Below are 25,770 nucleotides of genomic sequence, written 5' to 3' on the forward strand. Positions count from 1 at the left end.
GCCTACAATGAAAGCAGTGCATGCAAATAGATCTCATGCATATTCATTGGGGAAATCCTAAAAACCCGACTGGATGGCGGCCCTCGAGGAGGGACTTTGACACCCCTGATTTAGAGAATTCTGCATTAGGGGAATTAGTGGGGAAGATTGACTTGTTTGTTTATTGCATTTTATGATGTTTGTGTTTGAAATTGTGGATTTAATCTTAGATTTAAGCAATTCATAAATTTTAAAAATAAATAATGAATATAAGCCTATTTGCATCTATGATCTCTTGGTTAAGTTATTGGCGAGGCTATTGCGTGAACTGCCTTACAGGTAGGAAGCTGCATGCCAGAATGATTTTTTGGGGCCCTTTTACTAAATTGCACAGAAACAACACAGGACTTTCCCATGTGCTGAGACCAGATTTAGAAACATAGAAACATAGAAATTGACGGCAGAAAAGGGCCACAGCCCATCGAGTCTGCCCATACCAATGACCCACTCCCTGACTTTTACTCCCCTATAGATCCCACGTGAATATCCCATTTTCTCTTAAAATCTGACATGCTGTTGGCCTCAATCACCTGCTGAGGTAGCTCGTTCCAATGATCGACTACCCTTTCGGTGAAGAAGTACTTCCTGGCATCACCTTGAAATTTCCCTCCCCTGACTTTCAGCGAGTGCCCTCTGGTCACCGAGGGCCCTGTAAGACAGAAGATATCATCTTTCACCTCTATACGTCCCGTGATATACTTAAAGGTCTCAATCATGTCTCCCCTCTCTCTTCGTTCCTCCAGTGAGTACATCCGTAGTTTTTTTTAGCCTTTCTTCATACGTTAGATCCCTGAGCCCCAAGACCATCCTGGTAGCCATTCGCTGAACCGACACATTTTTTTTAAAGTTTAACATTGTTATTGAAAAATTCAAATACATACAATCCCCAACTAGCAGGACGTCATCCTCAAATGATTGAGTCCCCAGAACACTTAAACATTAACATTATCAAGTTGGGAAAAAAAGCATCCAGTGGTAGCCATTCCCTTTTAAACTGTTGAATGTTACAAACCAAATATACAGCCCATCCTCTACATAAGACAAGATAAGTAGTTTTGGGACTATTCACTGCATTGCACGGAGTCATTTTGAATTTGGCAAAAAGGAGGGTTTTTTTTATGCCCATGAGGTTTTGATGGGACAGGCCTTAAGCCGCTGTGGTGGCTGGCTTGTGCTACATTTTCTGAGGCTTTTTCTTCCTTTTTTGCATTTAACTTGTGCAGGCTTGATTGGTTTATGTTTGCTGGCTCTTGGTGAAGTTTCCGTCCACTGCACTTTATTTGACGAAAGTGTTTTGCTGTGACGAACCAAATATACAACATTCCACCAGGCATTCTTTGACAAAGCAATATTATCTTTCAAAAACCAGCTGTATCCTTGCTTAAAAGAAGAGTCAAGACTGCCGATCGCATAACTACTATTTTATGACTTAATCCAATCAGAATACCCAGTACAGTTGCAATCCCATCCCAAGTCAAACACCAAAAATGTTTTAAAACTCACACAAGCAAACATATTATAAAAAGTACCCATAGCTAACCTGCAGGACCACCACTTACTAGACCTATGTGGAGTGGTGTAGCAAGGAGGGGCAAACCAAACCAGGCGCTGTCTTTGCGGGAACACAGGCACCTCTCCTCTTCCCATCCACCTGCTCAAATCTTTGCTGGGAACCAGCAGCATCCCCTACCGACCTCAGCTCTCCTTCTGATGTCATTTCCTATTCACCAGATTTAATGAGACGGAGTCAGCATGGGTTCAGCCAAGGAAGGTCTTGCCTCACCAATTTGCTTGACTTCTTTGAAGGTGTGAATAAACATGTGGATAAAGGTGAGCGGGTTGATGTAGTGTATCTAGATTTTCAGAAAGCTTTTGATAAAGTACCTCATGAGAGGTTCCTGAGAAAATTAAAGAGTCATGGGATGGGTAGCAAAGTTCAGTTGTGGATTAGGAATTGGAGGAGAGTAAACAGTGGAGTGCCACAGGGGTCTGTACTGGGACCGGTGCTATTTAACCTATTTATAAATGATCTGGAAAGTGGAACGACGAGTGAGGTGATTAAATGTGCAGATGACACTAAACTGTTCAAAGTTGTTTAAACACATGCGGATTGTGAAAAATTGGAAGACTGGGCGTCCAAGTGGCAGATGAAATTTAATGTGGAAAAATATGGATGCACATTGGGAAGAATAACCCAAATCACAGTTACCGGATGCTAGGATTCACCTTGGGGGTTAGCGCCCAAGAAAAGGATCTGGATGTCATCATAGACAATACGATGAAACCTTCCACCTAATGTGTGGCGGCGGCCACAAAAGCAAACAGAATGCTAGGAATTATTAAAAAAGGGATGGTTAACAAAACTAAGAATGTTATAATGCCCCTGTATCGCTCCATGGTGCAACCTCATATGAATTATTGCATTCAATTCTGGTCTCCTTATCTCAAGAAAGATATAGCAGCACTAGAAAAGGTTCAAAGAAGAGCGACCAAGATGATAAAGGGGATGGAACTCCTCTCGTATGAGGAAAGACTAAAACAGTTAGGGCTCTTCAGCTTCGAAAAGAGACAGCTGAGGGGAGATATGATTGAAGACTACAAAATCCTGAATGGAGTAGAACGGGTACAAGTGGATCAATTTTTCACTCCATCAAAAATTACAAAGACTAGGGGACACTCGATGAAATTACAGGGAAATACTTTTAAAACTAATTGGAGGAAAAATTTTTTCACTCAGAGAATAGTTAAGCTCTGGAACGCATTGCCAGGGGATGTGGTAAGAGTAGAGAGCATAGAAAGGTTTGGACAAGTTCCTGGAAGAAAAGTCCATAGTCGATTATTGAGAAAGACACGGTGGAAGCCACTGCTTGCCCTGGATCAGTAGCATGGAATATTGATACTTCTTGGGTTTTGGCCAGGTACTAGTGACCTGGATTGGCAACCATGAGAACGGGCTACTAGGCTTGACGGACCATTGGTCTGACCCAGTAAGGCTATTCTTATGTTCTTATGTTCTTATAAAGCCAAACCATTTTGGATTGTATAGGAATTGTGCAGTTATGAGATTCTTTTTCTTTATTATTCCTAGTCCTTTCAACCTTATTGCAGATAATCTGAAGATCTAGAGTAAGGATTCTTTGTTGATACTGACAAACTATCAAGCACAGCGGTCTCAAACACGCGGCCCATGGGCCGCATGTGGCTCTCCAGATTTTATTTGCGGCCCGCGGTCTGGACTAGATCATTATCTTCCTTTTGGAGCAGCAGCGTTTCTGGCCGGCTTGTTCAGTTCAAAGCCGCAGGTTGGTGGCTCCTTGTGCTATCCACAGAAGAGCCAGCCAGACACGCTGCTGCTCCAGTGGCGTACCAAGGGGGGGGGTCCACTGCTCTCCCTAGAGTGCGGCTCGTCTAGAGCAGTGGTGCCCAACCTGCTTCCCTTCCCTTCTCAGGCCGGCACCATGTTCTTTGATCTCCCTGCTTCTCTTCTCTTCGGGGCCGACCAACTCTCGCCGCCCAATGTCAATTCTGACGTCGAGAGGACGTTCTGGCTAGCCAATCGCTGTCTGGCTGCCCGGAACGTCCTTTCCAACGTTAGAATTGACGTCGGGCGGCGAGAGTTGGTTGGCCCCGTGGAAAAGAGAAGGAGGGAGATCTCGGCCTGTTCCCGATGGCGGCAGTGGCAGCAGCCTATTCCCTCGCGGCGGTGGCATGGGGGAGGGCAGGAAGGAAGGAAGAAAGAAAGAAAGAAAGAAGGGGGGGGGGGACAGAGAGCCAAAGACAAAGCAAAAAATGGGACACAGAATCAGAGAAATACAGACATAGAGAAAGAAAGAAAAAGTTGGGGGAGGGAATGAGGTCTGGAGGAGAGGAAGCATACAGGAGGCTGAAAGAAGGGAAGAAATATTGGATGCACAGTCAGAAGAATAAAGTGCAACCAGAGACTGATTGAAATGTGCCAGTTTTGAGAAAGAAAGAAAGAAAAGATATTAAACTTTAAATGTGAGTGCTGCAGAAAAAATAAAGTACTTGGAGGGCTGCAGAAAAAATAGTTGTCTTATTAAAGAAATGACAATTTTGCATAAGGTAAAACTGTTAAAGGAAAGTTTTATAAACTATAAAGAGTTTAACCTCATGAAAAATTGTCATTTCTTTAATAAGACATTAACTATTTTTTTCTGCGGCCCTCCAAGTACCTATAAATCCAAAATGTGGCCCCGCAAAGGGTTTGAGTTTGAGGTCACTGATCTAGCACATGGTTGATGTAAAGAAATAGAAATGGAAAGTATTTCACCTTTGTAGTCAGCACCATAGCAGAGCCGCCACTGATGCTGATTATGGGTATGAATGTCTGAGAAGAGATGAAATCCAAGATCTGAGCTACGGCCTCGGTGCCCACATTGTCTTCAAAGATGACACCATGGACTTTGGTGCTGGAGAACACATCACAGATCTGGGTCAAGAGGGTGCTGGGGTTGGTGTCGTTCACAATCACTGTGATGGGGTTAATATCCAGGGGCAGGTCCAGGAAGCTCTCGTGGGTCAGACGGCGCCGGATCTGCACTTGGTAGGAAGAGCTTCCGAATACCATTGCTACATTTACCACTGGACCCCCAGTTTGTGGAAATAACGTATCCATCAACACCGCTGCACAGCTCAGCACCATGGACAGCACCAAAGCCAACCTTAGCACTCTGTCCATATCCAACCAGCACTGTGCCTAGAAGACAAAGAAGTCAGGTATAAATATAAAACTCAACAGTAGAAAACACAATAGGATATCAGAGTTCTCTTTAGATCCAGTTATACAGAACCTAACTGAAGATAAAATGCATCAGATTCTTGGCATTAAAAAGAGTAATGCATATATATTTGTATTATATTATTGTATATTTACTTGTTTCCTTCAAGAAATTTTGAAATTATTGGGATCAATATCCAGTCGGTGGCAGTGAACATTTTGCAGGATATTCAATGCCAAACCATGTTCAGGCGTCAGCATTAAATATCCAGTTTATGTGGCGTCAACTAACACATGGTTGGTTAATTCAGTATGAAGAGCTTAACTGGCTGTGCGTTGCCACATGTAGATAGAACTGCCTTTCGTAAATACCCATTGATGTGGTTACTCTGGCTGCTTAAGTGCTAAATATCGGGAACTCCCTCAAAATAGCTGGCTTTTACTTCGGTGCAAGCCTGAGACCAATGTGATTTGAAAAATAAAATTACCAGACAACAAAAGGTAGAAAAAAATTAATTTATTTTATATTTTGTGATTAGACTATTTCAGATTTGAAATATGTATCCTGCTAGAGCTGGTATTAGACATAACTGGGGACCGCAAAGCTTAGACTGTGCTTCTTTAGCTTCCAGCTGGCTTAGGGCTCTCTCTCTGACGAGGGGGCAGTTGCCCTAGTTGCTCTCCCCTAATACTATTCCTGCCATGTGTGACTGAAGTATTCTGTTAGCTTGGTTTTTCTATGTAGCATTCTGTAGTAATTTGGTTTCTTCAGTTTTCACAATAGTGGAGGTAATATTTGTGAAAGGGAGGGGAGAAAGGGGTGTTGTTGATCCTTGCTCTGTATTATTTGTTTATAAAATGACAATTGTACAGAATAGTCTCTTTTTATACTTTAATAAAATAAGTTCAGTATAAAATCATAACTATTCGAGGCTTGTGCGGGTGGGATCTGACAATTTACAGGGCGGGGATGGGGACCGAGCTTGCGGGGCAGAGATGGGGACTGAGCTCGCGGGAACGGTGATAACTTTTTTCCCCGTGTCATTCTCTAATTGGAACTGAGTCATCCAGGCTGAGACATGTTCAATTCCAGCAGTATTTTACAAAAGATTGTTGAATGCGGAACCTTTTGTAAAATATACATAATGAAATACAGGTGTATTAGTTGGCATACACAGCAAGAGTAGACATTTTACAACTTTACACACAAAATAAACCACAAAAACTTGAAATTTTCCACTTGTATTTGCTGGAACTTAATGGGAAATTAAGAATTACTTCGTTAATCTCACATGTAAAGCCCTGGGCAAAACAAGCACTTTAAAAAAAAATCTGTACATGCCTCTGAGCTGGTGCAAAATCTGACAGTTAAAATTTATATCATATTGTTTCTTGCATATGCCCTACACATATTTTCTGATGTATTTGAAATACTGAATACAAAAAAATTATAACATAGACGCAGGGAGATATTTTTAAAACTAATAGGAGGAAATATTTTTTTACTCAGAGAATAGTTAAGCTCTGGAACGCGTTGCCAGAGGTTTTGGTAAGAGTGAATAGCGTAGCTGGTTTTAAGAAGGGTTTGGAAAAATTCCTGGAGGAAAAGTCCATAGTCTGTTATTGAGAAAGACATGGGGGAAGCCACTGCTTGCCCTGGATCGGTAGCATGGAATGTTGCTATACTTTGGGATTCTAGAATCTTGTTACTCTCTGGGATTCCGGAATCTTGCTATTCTTTGAGATTCTGTATGGAATGTTGCTATACTTTGGAATTCTAGAATCTTGCTACTCTTTGGGGATTTTGCATGGAATGTTGCTACTCTTTGGGTTTTGGCCAGGTACTAGGGATCCTGGATTGGCCATCGTGAGAACGGGCTACTGGGATTGATGGACCATTGGTCTGACCCAGTAAGAGGCTATTCTTATGTTCATATTTCCTATTAAGATGATGACTTCACATATAGATTTTTACTCACCTAAGCTACACCCCTATTGAAAACTGCATCCTGGCAATCTCCATAAGTAAATAGCAGCTTTCTGGAACTGGCATTTCCATGTGCATCTAATCTTTATATGCAAATGCTGCTGTTTACACATAAGAACATAAGAATTGCCGCTGCTGGGTCAGACCAGTGGTCCATCGTGCCCAGCAGTCCGACCCCGTGGCAGCCCTCTGATCAAAGATCAGTGCCCTGAGACTAGCCCTACCTGAGCACATTCCGGTTCAGCAGGAACTTGTCGAACTTTGTCTTGAATCCCTGGAGGGTGTTTTCCCCTATGACAGTCTCCGGAAGAGCGTTCCAGTTTTCCACCACTCTCTGGGTGAAGAAGAACTTCCTTGCGTTCGTACAGAATCTATCCCCTTTCAATGAAGATGATTTAAAAACAGAGGCCATCAACAAATGAATGGCAGCGCAAAATTTTAAGATTATGACCTTCAGGGTATAAAGTTAGGTTTTCAGGTGAAAACAAGGTATAAATTTAAGCACCTAATTTAGGAGTTCAGCTTTTTTTTGTTGTTGTTGTAAATATTGGTCCCATTAAATACAGTCTGCTCAGGAAGTAAGTACATTGGGGGGGGAGGGGAGATTCATCAAAGCATGCTACCTCATTAGCACACGCTTAATGCTAAACACAACCATTATATTCCTAAGGACATCTTTAGCATTTAGCACATGTTAATCCTTAGCGTGTGCTAATACAATTAGCATGCACTAATGCGGTAGTGCCTTTTGATGATTTCCCCCCTATATGGAGGGGGGATGTTATTGATTTTATTTTGTTGACATTTAAACGCATGCTAATGTTGCTGTTTAAATTGAAATGCTCACAAAAGACACTGATGGTGCAGGCTAGACCCTCTGGTAGAAACTGCAGAATATTATTGGCACATTCAACACATCTCTAGCATGTGTGTTGTGTTATTCCAGGATTGCAAACACACGACTCTGGAAACTCTGTCTTACGCTTAACAAACAGCACCCCCTACTGTTCAATTACTAAGCACCTTACATCTCTGGAGTAGAAAAGCCTTTCTACCTGTGAATGTACTAACGCATTGATACTTATTCCCCAGAGAGTTCAAAGTGCAGACTTCTAGTGCCCTCTGCTGGCTAATATTGGCTTGTTTTTCTACTGGTTCCATTTGTTAACCAGGAGAGAGATGAGCTGGTAAATATCCATGATGAAAAGTAAACAGAAAGTGAATATTCCCCATACAAGAAGCCTGTCAGTTACTTTTCTGAAGCCCTTTCAGCACTTTGGGGGTAATTCTATAAAATAGGTTAGAACATAAGAAAAGTCAAACTGGGCCAGACCTATGGTCCATCTAGCCCTGCTTCCTGTTTCCAACAGTGGCCAATTCAGGTCACAAGTACCTGGCAGAAACCCAAATAGTAGTAGCTGGAACGCTCTTCTAGAGTCTGTCATAGGGAAAAACACCCTCCAGGGATTCAAGAAAAAGTTAGACAAGTTCCTGCTGAACAAGAATGTGCGCTGGTAGGGCTAGTCTCAGTTAGGGCACTGGTCTTTGACCAGAGGGCCACCACGTGAACGGACTGCTGGACATGATGGACCACTGGTCTGACCCAGCAGCAGCAATTCTTATGTTCTTATGTTCATTCCTTGATACCGATCCAGGGCAAGGTTGTCTTTCTCAATAGCAGATGATGGACTTTTCCTCCAGGAACTTGTCCAAATCTTTCTTAAACCCAACTATACTAACTGCTATAATCACATCATCTGGCAACGAGTTCCAGAGTTTCACTATTCTCTGAGTGAAAAAAATATTTCCTCCTGTTAGTTTTAAAAGTATTCCCATGTAATTTCATTGAGTGTCCCCTGGTTTTTGTACTTTTTGAAAGTTCTAAGAGTTATTTGCCAGATGTGTGTATTTGATTAGAATACAAGTCTAGGTTCTATTTTATAAACATGCATGTATCTTACACAGCATTTACAGTGGAACCTTGGTTTACGAGCATAATTCGTTCCAGAAGCATGCTCGTAAACCAAATTACTTGTATATCAAAGCGAGTTTCCCCATAGGAAGTAAGGGAAACTTGCTTGATATGTTCCCACCCACTCCCATCCCACGAGGCCAGCAGTGCTGCTCCACCCCCCCCCCCCCCGAGAACCCCGCTCGCGAATGTCCGTCCCCCCCCCCCGCACGAACCAGCACCGCCCGACCGAACAGCATTCATCCTTACCCTATCTAGCACCGGCAAGCAGCCCACAGGACGTACCGGTGCTGGTGAAAGAAGTTCCTGCCTCTTGCCTGGGCCTTGAGCATCTGCGCATGCTCAAGGCCTTCTGGTTCTCGCTCTCTCTGAGATTCTTGGCCTTTTTATGGAAATTTGGGATCCATATATTCAATATCTTTCACCTAAGACAAGAAGTTTAATTCTTAATGATTTATATTGAAGTTATGATTATTTACTTAAAATTCCAGTTCTTTATTTTATTATTCTTTATTTTTGTCAACTTTCATTTGGTTTGTGGGGTTTAGTTTTGGGGTTATTTTATTTCTTTAATAAAAGGTTTACACATAATAAAGGGGGGTAAGAAAGGGAGGAGGATGGAATTGAAAAAAGAGGGTTTGAATTTGGGAATGTATAGAGATTTATAGTAGATAATATAGAAATATATTTTGGAGGAATAATAGAACTTTGATAAATATTTTTATGAATTTAATTGTTATGAGTTTAATATATATTATATTTTTGTATACTTGCATATTTGTATGATTCCTTCAATAAAATGTTATAAACTTAAAAAAAAATTAATACAAGCCAAAAGTTTTATTAAAAATAAATGCATAAGTACAGACTGCAGTCCCAAACTCATTTCATCAATTTAAAAAAGCCAACTGGAAAAAAAAGAGCTTTTAAATGTCTTTTAAAATTTATATACAATTCTTCTTTCTTCAATTTTAGGTACATGAATATAATGTCCTTTAAAAGCTGCAGACTTGAGATGAGGTTCTTAAAAGAAAGTAGAATGCTGGGAAGTCCGGAGCTTTTTCATTTCTGTGCTATAGCGCCATCTACTGGATTGACTCCTTTACCCTTGAGGCAGGCCTCCCCCCGGAGGCCGAAACCCAGACCGTATTGGGTCAAAACGAAAAAGGACATTATATCCTGAACATGTACTTTTAAAGGATATTATATTCATGCACCTATATATTTATTGAATATTTATTTGTGATTACAATTAATAAATTTTATTGTTGCCAAGGCTGATGTGTACAGTCCCATTCCCCACTTGTTTTAGTCTGCTCTATGTGGGGTTGTTTTCCTCGTTCTTTTGTGGTGTGCGCATTATTGCGTACATCAGGAGCAGAGAATGTGTTGCATGATGCAGTGGAGGCCAGCAACAGGTTCCTAACAGGACTCCTGGACCCTGCCGATGGTATGGACTAGCCACTGTGCTAAACTCTGAGCCGAATACAGACTACAGAAAAGGTGCAAGCACCTGCCATGGCTCGCTGCAGAGAATCAGAGTGAAGAAAGGAAGGAGATTCAACCCTCTCTATCCATTTAGAGAACAGAAAACCAAATGTAAAACAGATGATGAGGATTGATGGGGAACGGTGAGGGTTCCCCTGTATTTTTGACCCTTGATAAAGCCGGAGATTCAGGCAAAATGGGTCCCGTAGGGGATGGAGATTGATTGAACAGTCACAACTGTAGACTAAGATAAGTCCTACTGTTTTTTGAATAACTTGCACAATGAAAAGTTTTATATGAAAAATAATAATGAGCATATTTATTGACAAAACAAAGTTAAAAAATCGATAGAAAAAATATAAAAATTATATGTTAAAAATAGTGAATTATTTGGAGTTTTTTTGAGTCAATGATAGACACCAGAACCCCATATTGATGCGAACACAGATCCCTGGTGGATGGTTCGGGGGGTTACTGAGACTCTTTGTCCTCTGTTTTAATTACCTATCTTTGACTTACACAAGAGTGTTTAGGATTGGGTTCTCTGCAGTGCCCCAGCAGGGAACATGAATACTGCTTGAAGTTTCAGTTTTCACCTCTCGAAAAAGATAACTCTGAACTAGACAGAGAAGTGCCAGCCTCAGACTGTGTCTGAATTCAAGAGGGCCTGAGATAGGCAGTGGGATCTCTTAGAGAGAGAGAAAGAGATAATGGTTACTGTGGATGGGCAGACTAGATGGGCCATTTGGCCTTTATCTGGCGTCATGTTTCTATGTTTCCCCATGCCTGACACTTATCCAGTCTTCTTCCTATCCAATGTTCAGTCTGTCCTGTTACTCGTTCCTCGTCAGCCTCAGCCTCTCAACCCACTCCCTGACAGCCTTATTCTCTCCTCGTGCCTCACACTCCGCCAGCCTCAGTCTCCATCCAATCTAATTTTCAGTCTTTCTCCGCTCTCTATCAGCCTCCCTATTATCCCATTCCTTGCTAGACTCAATCTCTCCTTTTATCTCACACACTTACAACCTCAGTCTCTCCATCGAACCTTGCTATCATTTCTGCCTTCTCTTGAAGAAAAAAAAAATAATCGAAGAATGAAGTATATCGATAACAATTACAACCAATACGATAACTTATAGAGCACCATTAGGAAGAAAGACTGTCTCTAAAGATACTTGTAAGCCTTTTCCTGAAGAACAACCACAGGTCAGGTCCAGCCCACAAACGGTGCAGCACAATAAGGTTAAATACGGGTGACAGGCCATAAACTGAGAAAAGCACATCGTTCACCTTTCCCAACCCTCATCTGCTCATTCTGTGAATTCTCCCAATCCCTGAACGCCTCCCACAGAGAAAGGCAGAAATGTTTCCTTTTATACCTTGGAGTTCAGCCAGGAAAGGTTCTGCAGTTATTTTTCAGGAGACATTTACAGCCAATAAATCAGTCTTCAGGTGAATGAGAAACAGACCTTGAAAGGGCCAGAGCTGAAAATGCCTCGGTGGCGGATACAGAGAGGGAGAGAGCAAGCAGCATTTCAGCTGTCCTAAAAAAACACAGATGGTTCACTTTCCCAAAGCCCAGGGCTTCGCAGAGTGGCTTTTTGCGTTCAAAATGCGGGGTCAGACTAAATTTCCCATAGGTGCAAGTGGAAGAAACCCTCGAGTAGAGCCACCCTAATCATAATATCTTATGTCCAAAAGTCTGGATAGGGTACAAAGTAAACAATTTTTGCTTTCCAAATAAATAAATACCCTGGGGAGTGTAGGGAGATCTATAAAGCAAAAGGAGAAGAGAGAAGTGGAAGGAAAGAGAAACTAATCTGCCAAGACAGGGCGAGAGAAATAGGAGAAAGAAAAGGAGGGAAAAGAATAAACAGAGAAATGGAGAGGGACAGGGGAGAAACAGGGATAGAAAGAGAAGAGAAAGCATACAAAAAAAGGATGAAACATGATCAGAGAGAGAGAAAGAGGGATATGGAAGGGAGGGGGAAAGAGAAAAAGATCAGAATGTGGAACGAGAACAAGAGAAGGAAAGACACAAGGAAGAGAAGAGTAGGGTTACCATATGGCTCCAGAAAAAGGAGGATGGATTGAGACATCCAGGTTTTACTTTCATTGGAAGCAATGGAAGTAAGGAGGATGGATAGAGACATCTGGGTTTTACTTTCATTGAAAGCAATGGAAGTGAGGAGGATGGATTGAGACATTCGGGTATTACCTTTATTGAAAGCAAATGGAAAGGAGGATAGATTGAGCCATCTGGGTTTTACTTTCATTGAAAGCAATGGAAGCAAGGAGGATGGATTGAGACATCTGGGTTTTACTTTCATTGAAAGCAATGGAAGCAAGGAGGATGGATTGAGACATCTGGGTTTTACTTTCATTGAAAGCAATGGAAGTGAGGAGGACGGATTGAGACATCTGGGTTTTACTTTCATTGAAAACAAAGGAAGTAAGGAGGACGGATTGAGACATCTGGGTTTTACTTTCATTGAAAGCAATGGAAGTGAGGAGGATGGATTGAGACATCTGGGTTTTACTTTCATTGAAAGCAATGGAAGTGGGGAGGATGGATTGAGACATCTGGGTTTTACTTTCATTGAAAGCAATGGAAGTGAGGAGGATGGATTGAGACATCTGGGTTTTACTTTCATTGAAAACAATGGAAGTGAGGAGGATGGATTGAGACATTTGGGTTTTACTTTCATTGAAAGCAATGGAAGTGAGGAGGATGGATTGAGACATTTGGGTTTTACTTTCATTGAAAGCAATGGAAGTGAGGAGGATGGATTGAGACATCTGGGTTTTACTTTCATTGAAAGCAATGGAAGTGAGGAGGATGGATTGAGACTTCTGGGTTTTACTTTCATTGAAAGCAATGGAAGTAAGGAGGATGGATTGAGACATCTGGGTATTACTTTCATTGAAAGCAATGGAAGGGAGGAGGATGGATTGAGACATCTGGGTTTTACTTTCATTGAAAGCAATGGAAGTGGGGAGGATGGATTGAGACATCTGGGTTTTACTTTCATTGAAAACAATGGAAGTGAGGAGGATGGATTGAGACATTTGGGTTTTACTTTCATTGAAAGCAATGGAAGGGAGGAGGATGGATTGAGACATCTGGGTTTTACTTTCATTGAAAGCAATGGAAGTGAGGAGGATGGATTGAGACATCTGGGTTTTACTTTCATTGAAAGCAATGGAAGTGAGGAGGATGGATTGAGACTTCTGGGTTTTACTTTCATTGAAAGCAATGGAAGTAAGGAGGATGGATTGAGACATCTGGGTATTACTTTCATTGAAAGCAATGGAAGGGAGGAGGATGGATTGAGACATCTGGGTTTTACTTTCATTGAAAGCAATGGAAGGGAGGAGGATGGATTGAGACATCTGGGTTTTACTTTCATTGAAAGCAATGGAAGTAAAATCCATATGTCTCAATCTGTCCTTATTCTGGAGCCATATGGTAACCCTAGAGAAGAGAGTATTGTGGAACAGCGTCACATTTTATTCCTAGCATGTCATGTCAGTAGGAATGCCAGAAAGAGGCTCATTCCTCCATTTTTGAACTGCTCTCACCTCACACAGAATACCCAGGTGGCTTAGAAACTAACCTCTCAGTGCTAAGTGTTGACCAGTAGGGGTCAGTGTATTGGAAGCAGTTATCTTCCCTCTTTCACTAGGGTTGTGCAAATCAACTCCAAGCCTGCTGTTCCCAAAGAGCAGACCCGAACCCTGGGTCTGCCCTGATGCACAATTCCACAGCCAGAGCCGTAGGGCTGGCCCAGAACCTAGAAACATAAGCCAGGCTGAGTCAGAGCAAGGTCCATGGAGCAAAAGAAATTTAGGGCTCTTTTTACTAAACGGCGGTAGAGGTTTCTACCACAGGCCAGCGAGGTAAAGGCTCCAACGCTCAAAGGAATTCTATGAGCTTCGGAGCATTTAACTCGCCGGCCTGCGGTAGTAACCTCTATCGTCGTTTAGTAAAACCCAGCGTTTGTTTCTTTGGAATCATTAGAAATTGGGGAAACAAATTTCAACATTAAACAATTTATTTATTTAAAACATTTATACCCTGCATACCCAAAATCCATGCAGGTTACAAAAAATAACATTCATAATTCAAAATGCACAAACAAATCCTAACACAAAAATAACACAACGCACTTTAAGGGCTCCTTTTACAAAAGTGCGTTAGGGCCGTAACGCGCGGAATAACGTGTGCTAAAATGCCAAGCACGCTAGCCACTACCACCTCCTCTTGAGCAGGAAGTAGTTTTTCGGGTAGCGTGCGCTAAAAACGCTAGTGCACCTTTGTAAAAGGAGCCCTAAATGTCTCAGTATGGAAATATATTTTGGAGGAATGATAGAAATTTGTATGGAAAAATTAGAATTGTGAATATAATTGTAATGAATATCTTATTGTTTTATTTTATTGCATATTTATTTGATTCCTTCAATAAAATGTTATAAACTAAATGTCTTAGTACAAAAACAGTTCTTGCATAAACTAAGAATAGTAAAAACAATAAAAAAAAAAACAACCACCCAATTTCCCATCACAGAAAACAAGTCGTATTAGGCAAAGGAAATGGGAAAAGTAGCAGTCTGAAAACTATTTTTATCCGGCCACCAGGTTCCTTATCACATGCACATTTCCAGCAGAATCGATTCAGGCTGGGTTACTGGGGGGGGGGGGGGGGTGGAGGGGGGGAGGGGTTCCACCATAGATGAACTAATTTTACCAGTATTCGGATGAAGAAAGTTATCTGGTTTGGAGAGAACTGAAAATGCCTTGTGCAAACTAGAGAAATACATGAATGCCACAGAATCCGAAGACATGTCCTGATGGTAAAGAGAAAAACAAGAGACACAGCTTTGTTACTTACCAGTGGGCAGATGTAGCTGGATTCTCATTCCATGTTGCAGAGAGGGGTGTAAAAACCTGGACTGCTTAGCATGCAAGGGACAGAACCTCAGAGGTTGAAAATATTGCTTTCTGAGATGTTGGAGCTCAGCTGCTGTTCCTTTGCTCCATTTTGGAGGAAAATATCTCCCCCCCCCAAAAAAAAAAAAACACACACCAAAAAACCCACAAGATACAAGGATAAACACAAAACCTCTTTTACTGTGCAAAGTCAAGAATTCCTCAGTTGGCAGACAGGTGGTCAAAGGAGCGTGAGTTCTCGGAAGAGTCACAGCAGTCCTGCAGGCTTGGCACATCCTCCAGGTCTCCACACTTCGGGAAGGGAGGGGTCCCAGAACATCCAATCCCAGAGACAACAGTCAGCATTAGTTCCAGGTTTTATCTATTTTTAGAAAGCATTTTTAATTAAAATTCCTTGATTACAGATTTATTTATTTATTTTTTTTTTGGGGGGGGGGGGAGAGGTTGAAGAGCCGATGAGAAGTGATGGGGAGGTGACAGTCTGTAGCCCTGAATTTCAGCACATCATCTTTTGCACCAAGACCCTTCTCAATCCTCTTCCTCCCTGTCTAGAGAAGCCATCCCCCTTCTGAGGATACAGGGGACACCTGTCACAACCCAAACCTAATATAAAGAGTCACATTGTCACATCAGAAGAAGATAGCTGCTTTTTCTCTCTCCCCCCTGTCCAAGCTCCTAAAGGAGCTGCTCTGTTTTGCCTTCTAACTTCCCTGCTAGCATCTGTGACAGGGGGCTCCTATGAAACCTCCCTGTCCCTGCTTAGGCAGTGTGGAAGCCAGACCCAGATTGAAAACGGAAGGTGCTTGCTCCATGTGGTTCAGCCACTCTCTCTTTCCCTTCTCCCCGTCATCTGCTTTCTCTCTGTGTTGATGGCTCTATTTTTAAATCTCTCCTTTTTTATAGATTTATAGCTATATATACACACACTTCTATATATAGCCGTCTCGTCTTCCCATTATCTTTCTCCCTGTATTTTCATCTCTTTGCTCCAGCTTGGAGCTCTCTCAGAAGCTCCTTTTTTTCTGATCTTTATCGGATTCTGCTTCTGTTTTGTCTGTTCCAGCCTCCAGGGGTCAGGGGGCTTAAAGTCTCTCCCCACTCCCTTTCTCTGCATCACCTTCCACCTCCCCACTGTCAGTCAGTCAACTTGTTGTTTTCGTCCTGTCTTCGTATCCATTCATCAACTGCATTAATTTATTTAATTTATAACAATTTTATTGAAGGAATCAAGTAAAAATACAATAATATAATACAAAGAAATATTCATTACAATTAGATTCACAATAATTATATTTCCATACATATTTATATCATTCCTCCAAATTAAATTTCCATATGAGCTAATCCATTCCTTACAACACCCTCCCCCCTTGATTCCATCCCCTCCCCCCTTCCCCTCCCCCCTAATCAAGTCCCCCTCTCAAGATGAAAGTTGACAAAAATAAAGAAATCAAATAAAGATCTGGAATGTAATTTAGACAACCTTAGCTTCATCGTAAATCATTGAGAATTAAACTTCTTGCTCTAGGTCTAGGTGAAAGATTTTGAATATAAGGATCCCAAACTTCCATAAAAAGACAAGTTCTTCTAGATGATCGCCGAAACTCCCAAATCTCAAATAAAAGTAAACGATGCAACTGGTTCCTCCAGTACCAAAAGCTTGGAGATTCTTTCTGTAACCAAAATTGCATAATACATTTATGCCCAATTATACATGCCTTCTGAAATAAAAGACATTTCCCTTGGCCAAATACCCCACAAGTTGCTGCTTTACCAAAAATTACTCCCCTTGGAGAACCCACAACAGGACTACCCCATAAAGAACCCAAATATAATAGGATGGCAGACCAGAAAGACTCGATTAAAGGGCACAGCCAAAAAGCAAGAGATAATGTGCTAAGATCCTTATCACATTTAATACAAATTGGGGAATTTTCTAAACCCGCAAGAAAAGCTTGAATTTCGGAAAAATAAGTTTCAAAATTTTATTGAGAAAAGGCAAACAAATACAAGCCAACAGGAATCAAACACAGTAGCTGGACAGTCCCAATAACCCCAAAAACCTAATTTTGTTTCTGCAAATTGGCACTTAACAAAATAAGATAACACTCTTTTTCAGCTACAGTAGCAAAATAACGTTCAGAATTTAGGAAGTTGGTTGGTTGGGCTGAGAACTTTTCAGCACCCCCTCATATGTAATAAAAGTGAGCCAAGTATAGGATAAGCCATTGTGACATCACTGGTGAGGTTGGCTCTTAGACATTGGTGGAATGAGGCATTATGACATCATAATCTCAGCTCTGGAATGTTGCTAACCAGCACCCCCAACCAAGAAGAGAATGAAATGGATATGGTTCAATCAATGATATGAAAAAGTATCAAAACAGAGAATTTTGTTTCTGCAAATTGGCACTTAACAAAATAAGATAACACTCTTTTCAGCTACAGTAGCAAAATAACGCTCAGAATTTAGGAAGTGGGATGGTTGGGCTGAGAACTTTTCAGCACCCCCCTCATAGTCCTTATGGATCTGCCATGTTCCACTTCTGTCAGTGAGAGGGAGAAGCAGACCTTAAAGAGCCACAGTGAGATGTCTTGGGTTCTGTGGTGCAAAAAGAGACACAGGTTGAGATCAGAGAAAGGTACAAATCGATTGACCGTTCCAGTAAAACAGTTCAAATGCAGGGTTATTTTCTATTGTGTGGGTACGAGGAGGCACAGGGGTGGTATGATGCAGATATTTAAATACTTGAAAGCTATTAATATAGAATCAAATCTTTTCCAGTGAAGGGCTTCTGAATCGGTTCATAGACAACCCCACGAAAGACAAAGGTGCGCGCCGACAACTGAGCACAAGACGGAGGCATGCGCCTAAGAAAATTACAGTTTTTAGGTGCTCCGACGGGGGGGTTTTGTTGGGGAGCCCCCCCAGTTTACTTAATAGAGATCGCACCGGCGTTGTGGGGGGTTTGGGGGGTTGTAACCCTCCACATTTTACTGTAAACTTCACTTTTTCCCTAAAAACAGGGAAAAAGTGAAGTTTTCAGTAAAATGTGGGGAGTTACACCCCCCCACACCCCCCACAACACCCCCACAATGCGGCACAATCTCTATTAAGTAAAGTGGGGGGGTTCCCCCCCACGACACCCCCCCCCCCCCGTCGGAGCCGTAAAAACAGTAATTTTCTGCGGCGCGCACCTCCGCACTGCGCTCACTTGTCTGGGCGCACCTTTGTCCCGGCACGCTTTTGACCTGACACCTCTGAATCACAGGTTGAGATCAGAGAAAAGTATAAATCAATTAAGGCCTTTCTGAACTGATACCATCAAAGTGATAAGAACATAAGACTAGCCTTACTGGATCAGACCAATGGTCCATTTAATCCAGTATCCCATCGTCACGGAAACCAGTCTTCACAGGTTTTGCCAGGCCACAAGTACCTGGCAAAGCCCCAAATGGTTGCAACATTCAATGCTACCTATCCAGGCAAGCAGTGGCTTCCCCATGTTTGCCTCACTAGCAGATTATAGACTTTTCCTCCGGGAACTTGTCCATACTTTAAAAAAAAAAAACAGCTACATTAACTGCTCTTACCACATCCTCTAACAAATGCATTCCAGAGCTTAACTATCATTGCTCAAGTGTAGCAGCTTTGACAACCAGGATACGCTTAGTATTCAGGTAAAATTTATTTTTATGTTTACAACAATTTTTTAATTAAATTTTCCATCGTTACAAAAAAAAAAAAAATGCTTTGTCCTGGCGTGGGGAGAATGGAATGGAAAGTTCAAGCTGGGTTCTTCTTGCAGCTAAAAATAGGAGAGTCTTCAGCTAATAATGTCAGCTGATTAGTGGTATCTGGTATGAAATGAACACATCTGGAGCATATTATCCTATCTTCAGTCTACAGTAATTAGATGTGTAAACAAGCCTTTTAATCACTAACCTGATCCCCTGAAACAAGGCCTCATTTTTATAGAGTTACTTTTATCACCAGAGTGATATATAAAAAACAAAACAAAACCCCACCATAGCACTTAACGACGAAAGGAGGATGGAACGTACCATTAATCCACATATTATAGATCCAGGATGGCAAGTTCAGTATGTCTTGACATTTAATGAATGTTAAATATGGACAAGAGAGGCAAGACCTGACTGACAGGAATGATCAATGCTCATAAAGCACACAGATGAAGACACAATTGCAAACCAGTGCATACTATGAAGAAACATAGGGGTCCTTTGAGTAAGGTGCACTAACTGATTTAGTGCATGCTAATCGATTTATTTGTTCAATTTTTTTATACCGTTCTCCCAGGAGAGCTGAGAATGGTTTACATGAGTTTATTCAGGTACTCAAGCATTTTTCCCTGTCTGTCCCGGTGGGCTCACAATCTATCTAATGTACCTGGGGCAATGGGGGGGATTAAGTGACTTACCCAGGGTCACAAGGAGCAGCGTGGGTTTGAACCCACAACCTTAGGGTGCTGAGGCTATAGCATTAACCACTGCATCACTCTAGAAATCAAAATGTAGTAAAAGTGAGCCAAGTATAGGACAATCAAGCCATTGTGACATCACTCATGAAGTTGGCTCTTAGGCATTGGTGGAATGCGGCATTGTGATGTCACAATAGCAGCTGTGGTTATCAGAGGCTGAAACTTTTCACACTATTTATTCAATTTTCTATACTGTTCTTCCAAGGGAGCTCAGAATGGTTTACATGAATTTATTCAGGGATTCAAGCATTTTTCCCTGTCTGTCCCGGTGGGCTCACAATCTATCTAATGTACCTGGGACAATGGGGGAATTAAGTGACTTGCCCAGGGTCACAAGGAGCAGCGTGGGTTTGAACCCCCAACCTCAGGGTGCTGAGGTTGTAGCTTTAACCACTGCTCCACTCTAGAAATCAAAATGTAATAATAGTGAGCCAAGTAAAGAATAATCTAGCCATTGTGACATCACTCATGAAGTTGGCTCTTAGGCATTGGTGGAATGAGGCATTGTGATGTCACAATAGCAGCTAAGGCTGAAGCTTTTCACACTATTTATTCAATTTTCTATACCATCCTCCCAGGAGAGCTTAGAATGGTTTACATGAGTTTATTCAGGTACTCAAGCATTTTCCCCTGTCTGTCCCGGTGGGCTCACAATCTATCTAATGTACCTGGGGCAATGGAGGAATTAAATGACTTACCCAGGGTCACAAGGAGCAATGTGGGTTTGAACCCCCAACCCCAGGGTGCTGAGGCTGAAACCTTAACCCCTGCGCCACACTCTCCCCTTAACCCCCTTACGCCCGATCCACGTACAACTTAGGCATGGGCATTTAGGTCTGCTTTGAGCTAGCCTAAATGGGAGCGCCTAAAAATTATGCAACGCACAGGTGCTAAGCGCAATTCTATAAAAGCTACGCGCACCTTATAGAATCACGCTAAGTTGGTGTCAATTATTTTGGGGTGCTATGTATAGCATCAGGCCTTCAGTGTTTAATAAAAGGCTCTGCCAAATGCAAGTCTTTTGTTCATTTCCTATAACAAATTCCAGCAATCGCAAGAGGATTTACCAGCACATCCAATGGGCAAAATAAACTTAGAAAAAGGGAGCGACCTCATTTGGCAGCTTCCATGTGTATACTGGACTACTGCAATATTGTTCATCTAGGTATCCCAAAGAAAACGGTACAAAAATTAAGGATAGTACAAAACACTGCAGTTCGCTTGATCTTCGGATTGAGGGAAAACGACCACATTAGCCCTTACTATAGAAGGTTGCACTGGCTGCCAATGGAGGCGCGAATATTGTTCAACTTTGCCTGTGTTTGTTTCAAGCAGGTCTGGGGCCTAGCACCTTCTTACCTACTACCACATTTCATACTACACAACCCCGCACGACCAACCAGAAACCGAAACCTATTTACATATCCAAAGATCACAAGCTGCAAGTACAAATCCTTTTTGGACAGATCCTTCAGGTTCCAGGCAAACAAACTAACAAATAAAGAACCTCCCACACCCCAAGAAGTCTCCAAAGCTTAGGGGAAGGAGATGAAGTCCAACTCCAAACTAAGTAAAAATAAGGAAAAATCTATAAATTGAAGAGTATTAAACGGACAAGCCCTCAGTCACACAGCAACCTCTGGAATCCCCAGGGAAAAGCTGTCGCTGGTTTACACCCAGAAAGGTGTTAACTGCGAAACATCCCCGTTTACTTTATTTTGCTTACTGCTTGTGGATCATCACCTCCACTGCACACGGAGAAGCTAAGTTCTTTCAGGCTGTGCATTTTTGAGTTTGGTTGGATTTGGACACTAACTTTCCAGCGTGGCCCCCAGCTTAGGGGTAAGAGATGAACTCCGTCTTCATTTTGATAATGTGTGTTTTTTTCATTTGAGTTTTTCACACATTGCACATTTGCACTATTTAGGCACTAGAAATATTATCCGGAGCAAGCCCGGGGATGTTTCGCAGTTAACACCTTTCTGGGTGTAAACCAGCGACAGCTTTTCCCTGGAGATTCCAGAGGTTGCTGTGTGACTGAGGGCTTGTCCGTTTAATACTCTTCAATTTATAGATTTTTCCTTATTTTTACTTAGTTTGGAGTTGGACTTCATCTCCTTCCCCTAAGCTTTGGAGACTTCTTGGGGTGTGGGAGGTTCTTTATTTGTTATCTTGTTTGTGTACCTCCTCGATTTAGGGTTCCATTTTTGCCAGGCAAACAAACAGCAGTCCCGGCTGGGCAATTACATCAATGGAGCCAGACTGACCTAAGGTGCATTCCGGAAATCAACCAAAACCGTACTGTTTGATAAATTCATCTCCTAAACAGAAGCCTCACTACTTACAATGTTATTTTTCCCATGTTAATCTCGGTGTAATATGCTGTCCTTTTATCTACTTCTTATGTAATAAGTTGTATCCCCACTTCTTGCATTCTGTAATTCGCTGATTGTCCAGCCTTCTTCGATGTGAACTGCCTAGAAGTCATTCGACTGTGGCGGTATAGAAGAATAAAGTTATTATTATTATTAAATGCTGGCAAAAAAAAATATATATATATATATATAATTGGCCTAGTTATAAATAAAAATATACATATAAATGACATCAATTAACAAGGGAAGCTGCAAATGGATCTTTTTTGTACTTTGCAGATTAAGGCATCAACCCTATCAATGCCTCGTATTAAACCATGGCCGAAATGAGCAATCTTGTGTTTGTTTTGGAATAGGTGCAAATTGGAATAAAATGGGAAATTTATTTATTTAGGGGTCCTTTTACTAAGGCGCGCTAGCTGATTTTGCGCACACCAAATAACAGCGTGTGCTAAATGCTAATGCGTCCATTATATTATACGGAAGCGTTAACATTTAGCACGCACTAATATTTAGCGTGTGCTAAATCGGCTAGCATGCCTTAGTAAAAGAGGGGGTTAATTTTATTATTTATATACTAGAGAATGACATGCGGTAAACCTTGGGTCACCGCAGAAAATCCGCAGGAATGGAGACATTTGCAATTGGTGTACCGCAGGAATGGGGACAAGACCTTTTACTGCCCTGTGGGAGCGGTGAAAAGTCTTACTCCTGTGGTAAAAAAAATTGTGCCCGTGTCAGACTCGGCATCTTCTCCCCAGCAACTCTTGCGCCTATTTTACCTTCAGGAGCCAGCCATGCCACGATGAAGACAGAAGGAACCTAAAACCAAAGCCTGAGCCCAATGTGATTTGAAGAATAAAATTACCAGACAACAGAAGGTAGAAAAAAATTAATTAATTTTATATTTTGTGATTAGAATATTTCAGATTTGAAATATGTGTCCTGCTAGAGCTGGTATTAGACCTAACTGGGGACTGGAAAGCCCAGGCTGTGCTTCTTTAGCTTCCAGCTGGCTTAGGGCTCTCTCTCTGACCAGGGGGCAGTTGCCCTAGTTGTTCTCCCCTAACACTATTCCTGCCATGTGTGACTGAAGTATTCTGTTAGCTTGATTTTTCTATGTAGCATTCTGTAGTAATTTGGTTTGTTCAGTTTTCATAATAGTGAAGGGAATATTTGTGAAAGGGAGGGAAGATGAGTTTTGTGTTTATAAAATGACAATTGTCAGAGGAGCAGCTTCTGCCCACACACACGCGACTTCAGGTGGCACAGGCAGCTCCTGATTGGTGTAGCCCAACTTTACTACAGGAAGAGGCGGTCGGAGCAGACCGCGAGTGATTTTCTTCACCTGCCGGCGCTCCAGCTTCCCTTTCCTGCCTCCCCTGCCTTTTGACAGGCAAAAAACTGCATTTGCAATTTAAATTCTAATTTAAATACAATTTAAATTCTACTGCCTACTATTTAAGACTTTATACGGAGACAGTCCAAACTACCTGAATAACCGCCTCATCCACAACACTGCAACCAGACATAGGAAAATTCATACCCCATTCTCATACCCCCCAATTAAGGAGGTCAAACGGAAAAAACTATATTCAAATATATTTTATTGAGCTCAACAAAAGTATCAAACATAATATAAAGCAAGAATACATAAGCTCAACATTTTAAGAAACAAAACCCATCCCTACATAAAACCCCCACCTCAACACAACCCATCCCAAAGTAAGAAAACCCCGCCAGGGTCCTCCTTCCAAGCACATCTCAACCAGAAAATCATACATGAATTAGGCAAGCTAGGTATAGCAAAAGAAAACAAAATATAAAGATTGTTCACAACTTCTTCATAACTTCAAGATTCAACTGTTCAGCAAGCGGCTCCGTGCCAGCGGGGTCATTGTTGTCCAAAAGAGTTCCCAGGTTTTTTGAAAAACTCTGCCTTGAAGAGAAGCAAAGTCCAATACATCCCTCCGTTCCCACATCAATAAGGTAATCATCCGACATCGCCAAAGAGAGTAGTCGGGAGCAGTATCTTCAAGCCAGTTCAGCAAAATACATTTCAGGGCCACCAAGACAAAAAAACTATATGATGGCCTCCTGGCCACTCAAGCAGCCAAACTAGACAACCAAATCGCCAATCTACTGACGGCATCCCTCGACTACAAGACTTTTAGAAAAGAAATAAAGACCATACTCTTCAAGAAAACTCTGAAAAAAGAAATAATACCGCAAGTCTCAAACTCCACCTCTCACTAAAGCCAACTACCCCAAACAAATAACCTTACCCATTTCTCACTCTTTTTGAAAATGATCAATTTTTTTTAATTTTTTTTATTTATTTATTTATTTATGAGTTTTCAATATAACAATCAAGTATAAACTTGTACAGAAAAGCAAAATTCAAGAGGCAAAAAAATTTTCAAACATAATATAAAACAAGAAATAATTGTATCTTTAATCTCACTCAAGTCCTCTATTTTGGATCCAAGATTAAAAATAAACGGAATTTAAGTAGTCAATTAAAGAAGAAAAACAGTTATAGGTAAAACTGTGCTAACAGTCGTCTATCTCTAAATTCCACCTACCTACTACGATTGCACAGTTTTTTATTTTTTTTTTTAAGTTCTTGTTGTAATACATCTTGGATAATTCTTTTGTAATCCGCCTTGAACTGCAAGGTAAATGGCGGAATAGAAATCCCTAATGTAATGTAATGTAATTTGCAGTTTTTTTAAATTCACGGGGGTTCCATTCGGGGGAGTACTGTATTATATATTTGGGATCTTTTAAGAAAACCATCAAACGACTGAGAATCGTCCAGAACACCGCTGTCCATCTCATTTATGGTCTCAAGAAATCGAATCATGGAAGCCCGTATTACCAAAAAGTACACTCGCTGCCAGTGAAAGCAAGGGTCATCTTTAAGTTTGCTTGCCTTTGCTTCAAAACCATAACAGGATCATCCCCGATCTATCTATCTCGTCTTTTCGAATTTCCAGGCACAACTTGTGCTCGCAGTGCTTACTTGTTCGCTTTACCGTCCTTGAAGGGCTGTATCTACAAAAGATTCCTTGATTATCATTCCAAGGAGGCAAATGGAATAAATGTTTAACCAACTTTTGTTTCAAACGCACTTTCCTATCAAACTTTCAGGAAGTCTTTTTTTTTTTTTTTAATAAATAAATAATAATAATAAAAAAAAAGCCTATCTCTTTGATAAATTTCTCCGACTCCCATTTCTGCCTTGATGTATCTTTAAAATGCTTCCAGATAAATTTGATTAATCTTAACATGCTAATGTAATTTCGAAAGTTTTTTTTGCAATGGAAGTAAAACCTGGATGTCTCAATCAATCCGTCCTCCTTTTTCTGGAGCCATATGGCAACCTTACTGTTAATAAGAGCAGAAAGAAGCCGGTTTTGGACACAAATGTCACAGCCTAAGAGTTCTCTGCCCCATGGACCTAGCTGGACTCCATTCATCTGGCATCTCTGACCTTTCCACAGAGTCATTACCATTTCAGAGCTGGCAAGGCCGGCTCAATGCTTCCCCCTGAAGACAGATAAAAATTAAATCTCTTTAAAAAAAACCAACTAATGTATCTTTTTTTTTTTTTTACATATTGATTTTATGGTGCTGCCTCCCTTCCTCCCTTCCCCCCCCCCTAAATTTATTACGATCTGCCGTCTTTTTGCCCTAAGAAGAGTACTTGGTCATT

At 41.3% G+C, this 25,770-nt stretch overlaps 1 protein-coding gene across 1 annotated transcript in view; it reads right to left on the bottom strand.

Annotated features, from left to right (window-relative positions):
- GRIN2C (glutamate ionotropic receptor NMDA type subunit 2C) overlaps nucleotides 1-15,248 on the bottom strand; it is an 81,972-nt gene extending 66,724 nt beyond the window's left edge. The window contains exons 1-2 of the mRNA XM_033960984.1: nucleotides 15,117-15,248; nucleotides 4,331-4,756 (exon numbers count right to left, since the gene is read on the bottom strand). Of these exons, the coding sequence (XP_033816875.1) occupies nucleotides 4,331-4,738 (408 nt within the window). The 5' untranslated portion in view covers nucleotides 4,739-4,756; nucleotides 15,117-15,248. The remainder of the gene's footprint in view (nucleotides 1-4,330; nucleotides 4,757-15,116) is intronic.
- Nucleotides 15,249-25,770: the final 10,522 nt, after the last annotated feature.

This window comes from Geotrypetes seraphini, chromosome 10, assembly GCF_902459505.1.
Source record: "Geotrypetes seraphini chromosome 10, aGeoSer1.1, whole genome shotgun sequence".
Classification (NCBI taxonomy): Eukaryota; Metazoa; Chordata; class Amphibia; order Gymnophiona; family Dermophiidae; genus Geotrypetes; species Geotrypetes seraphini.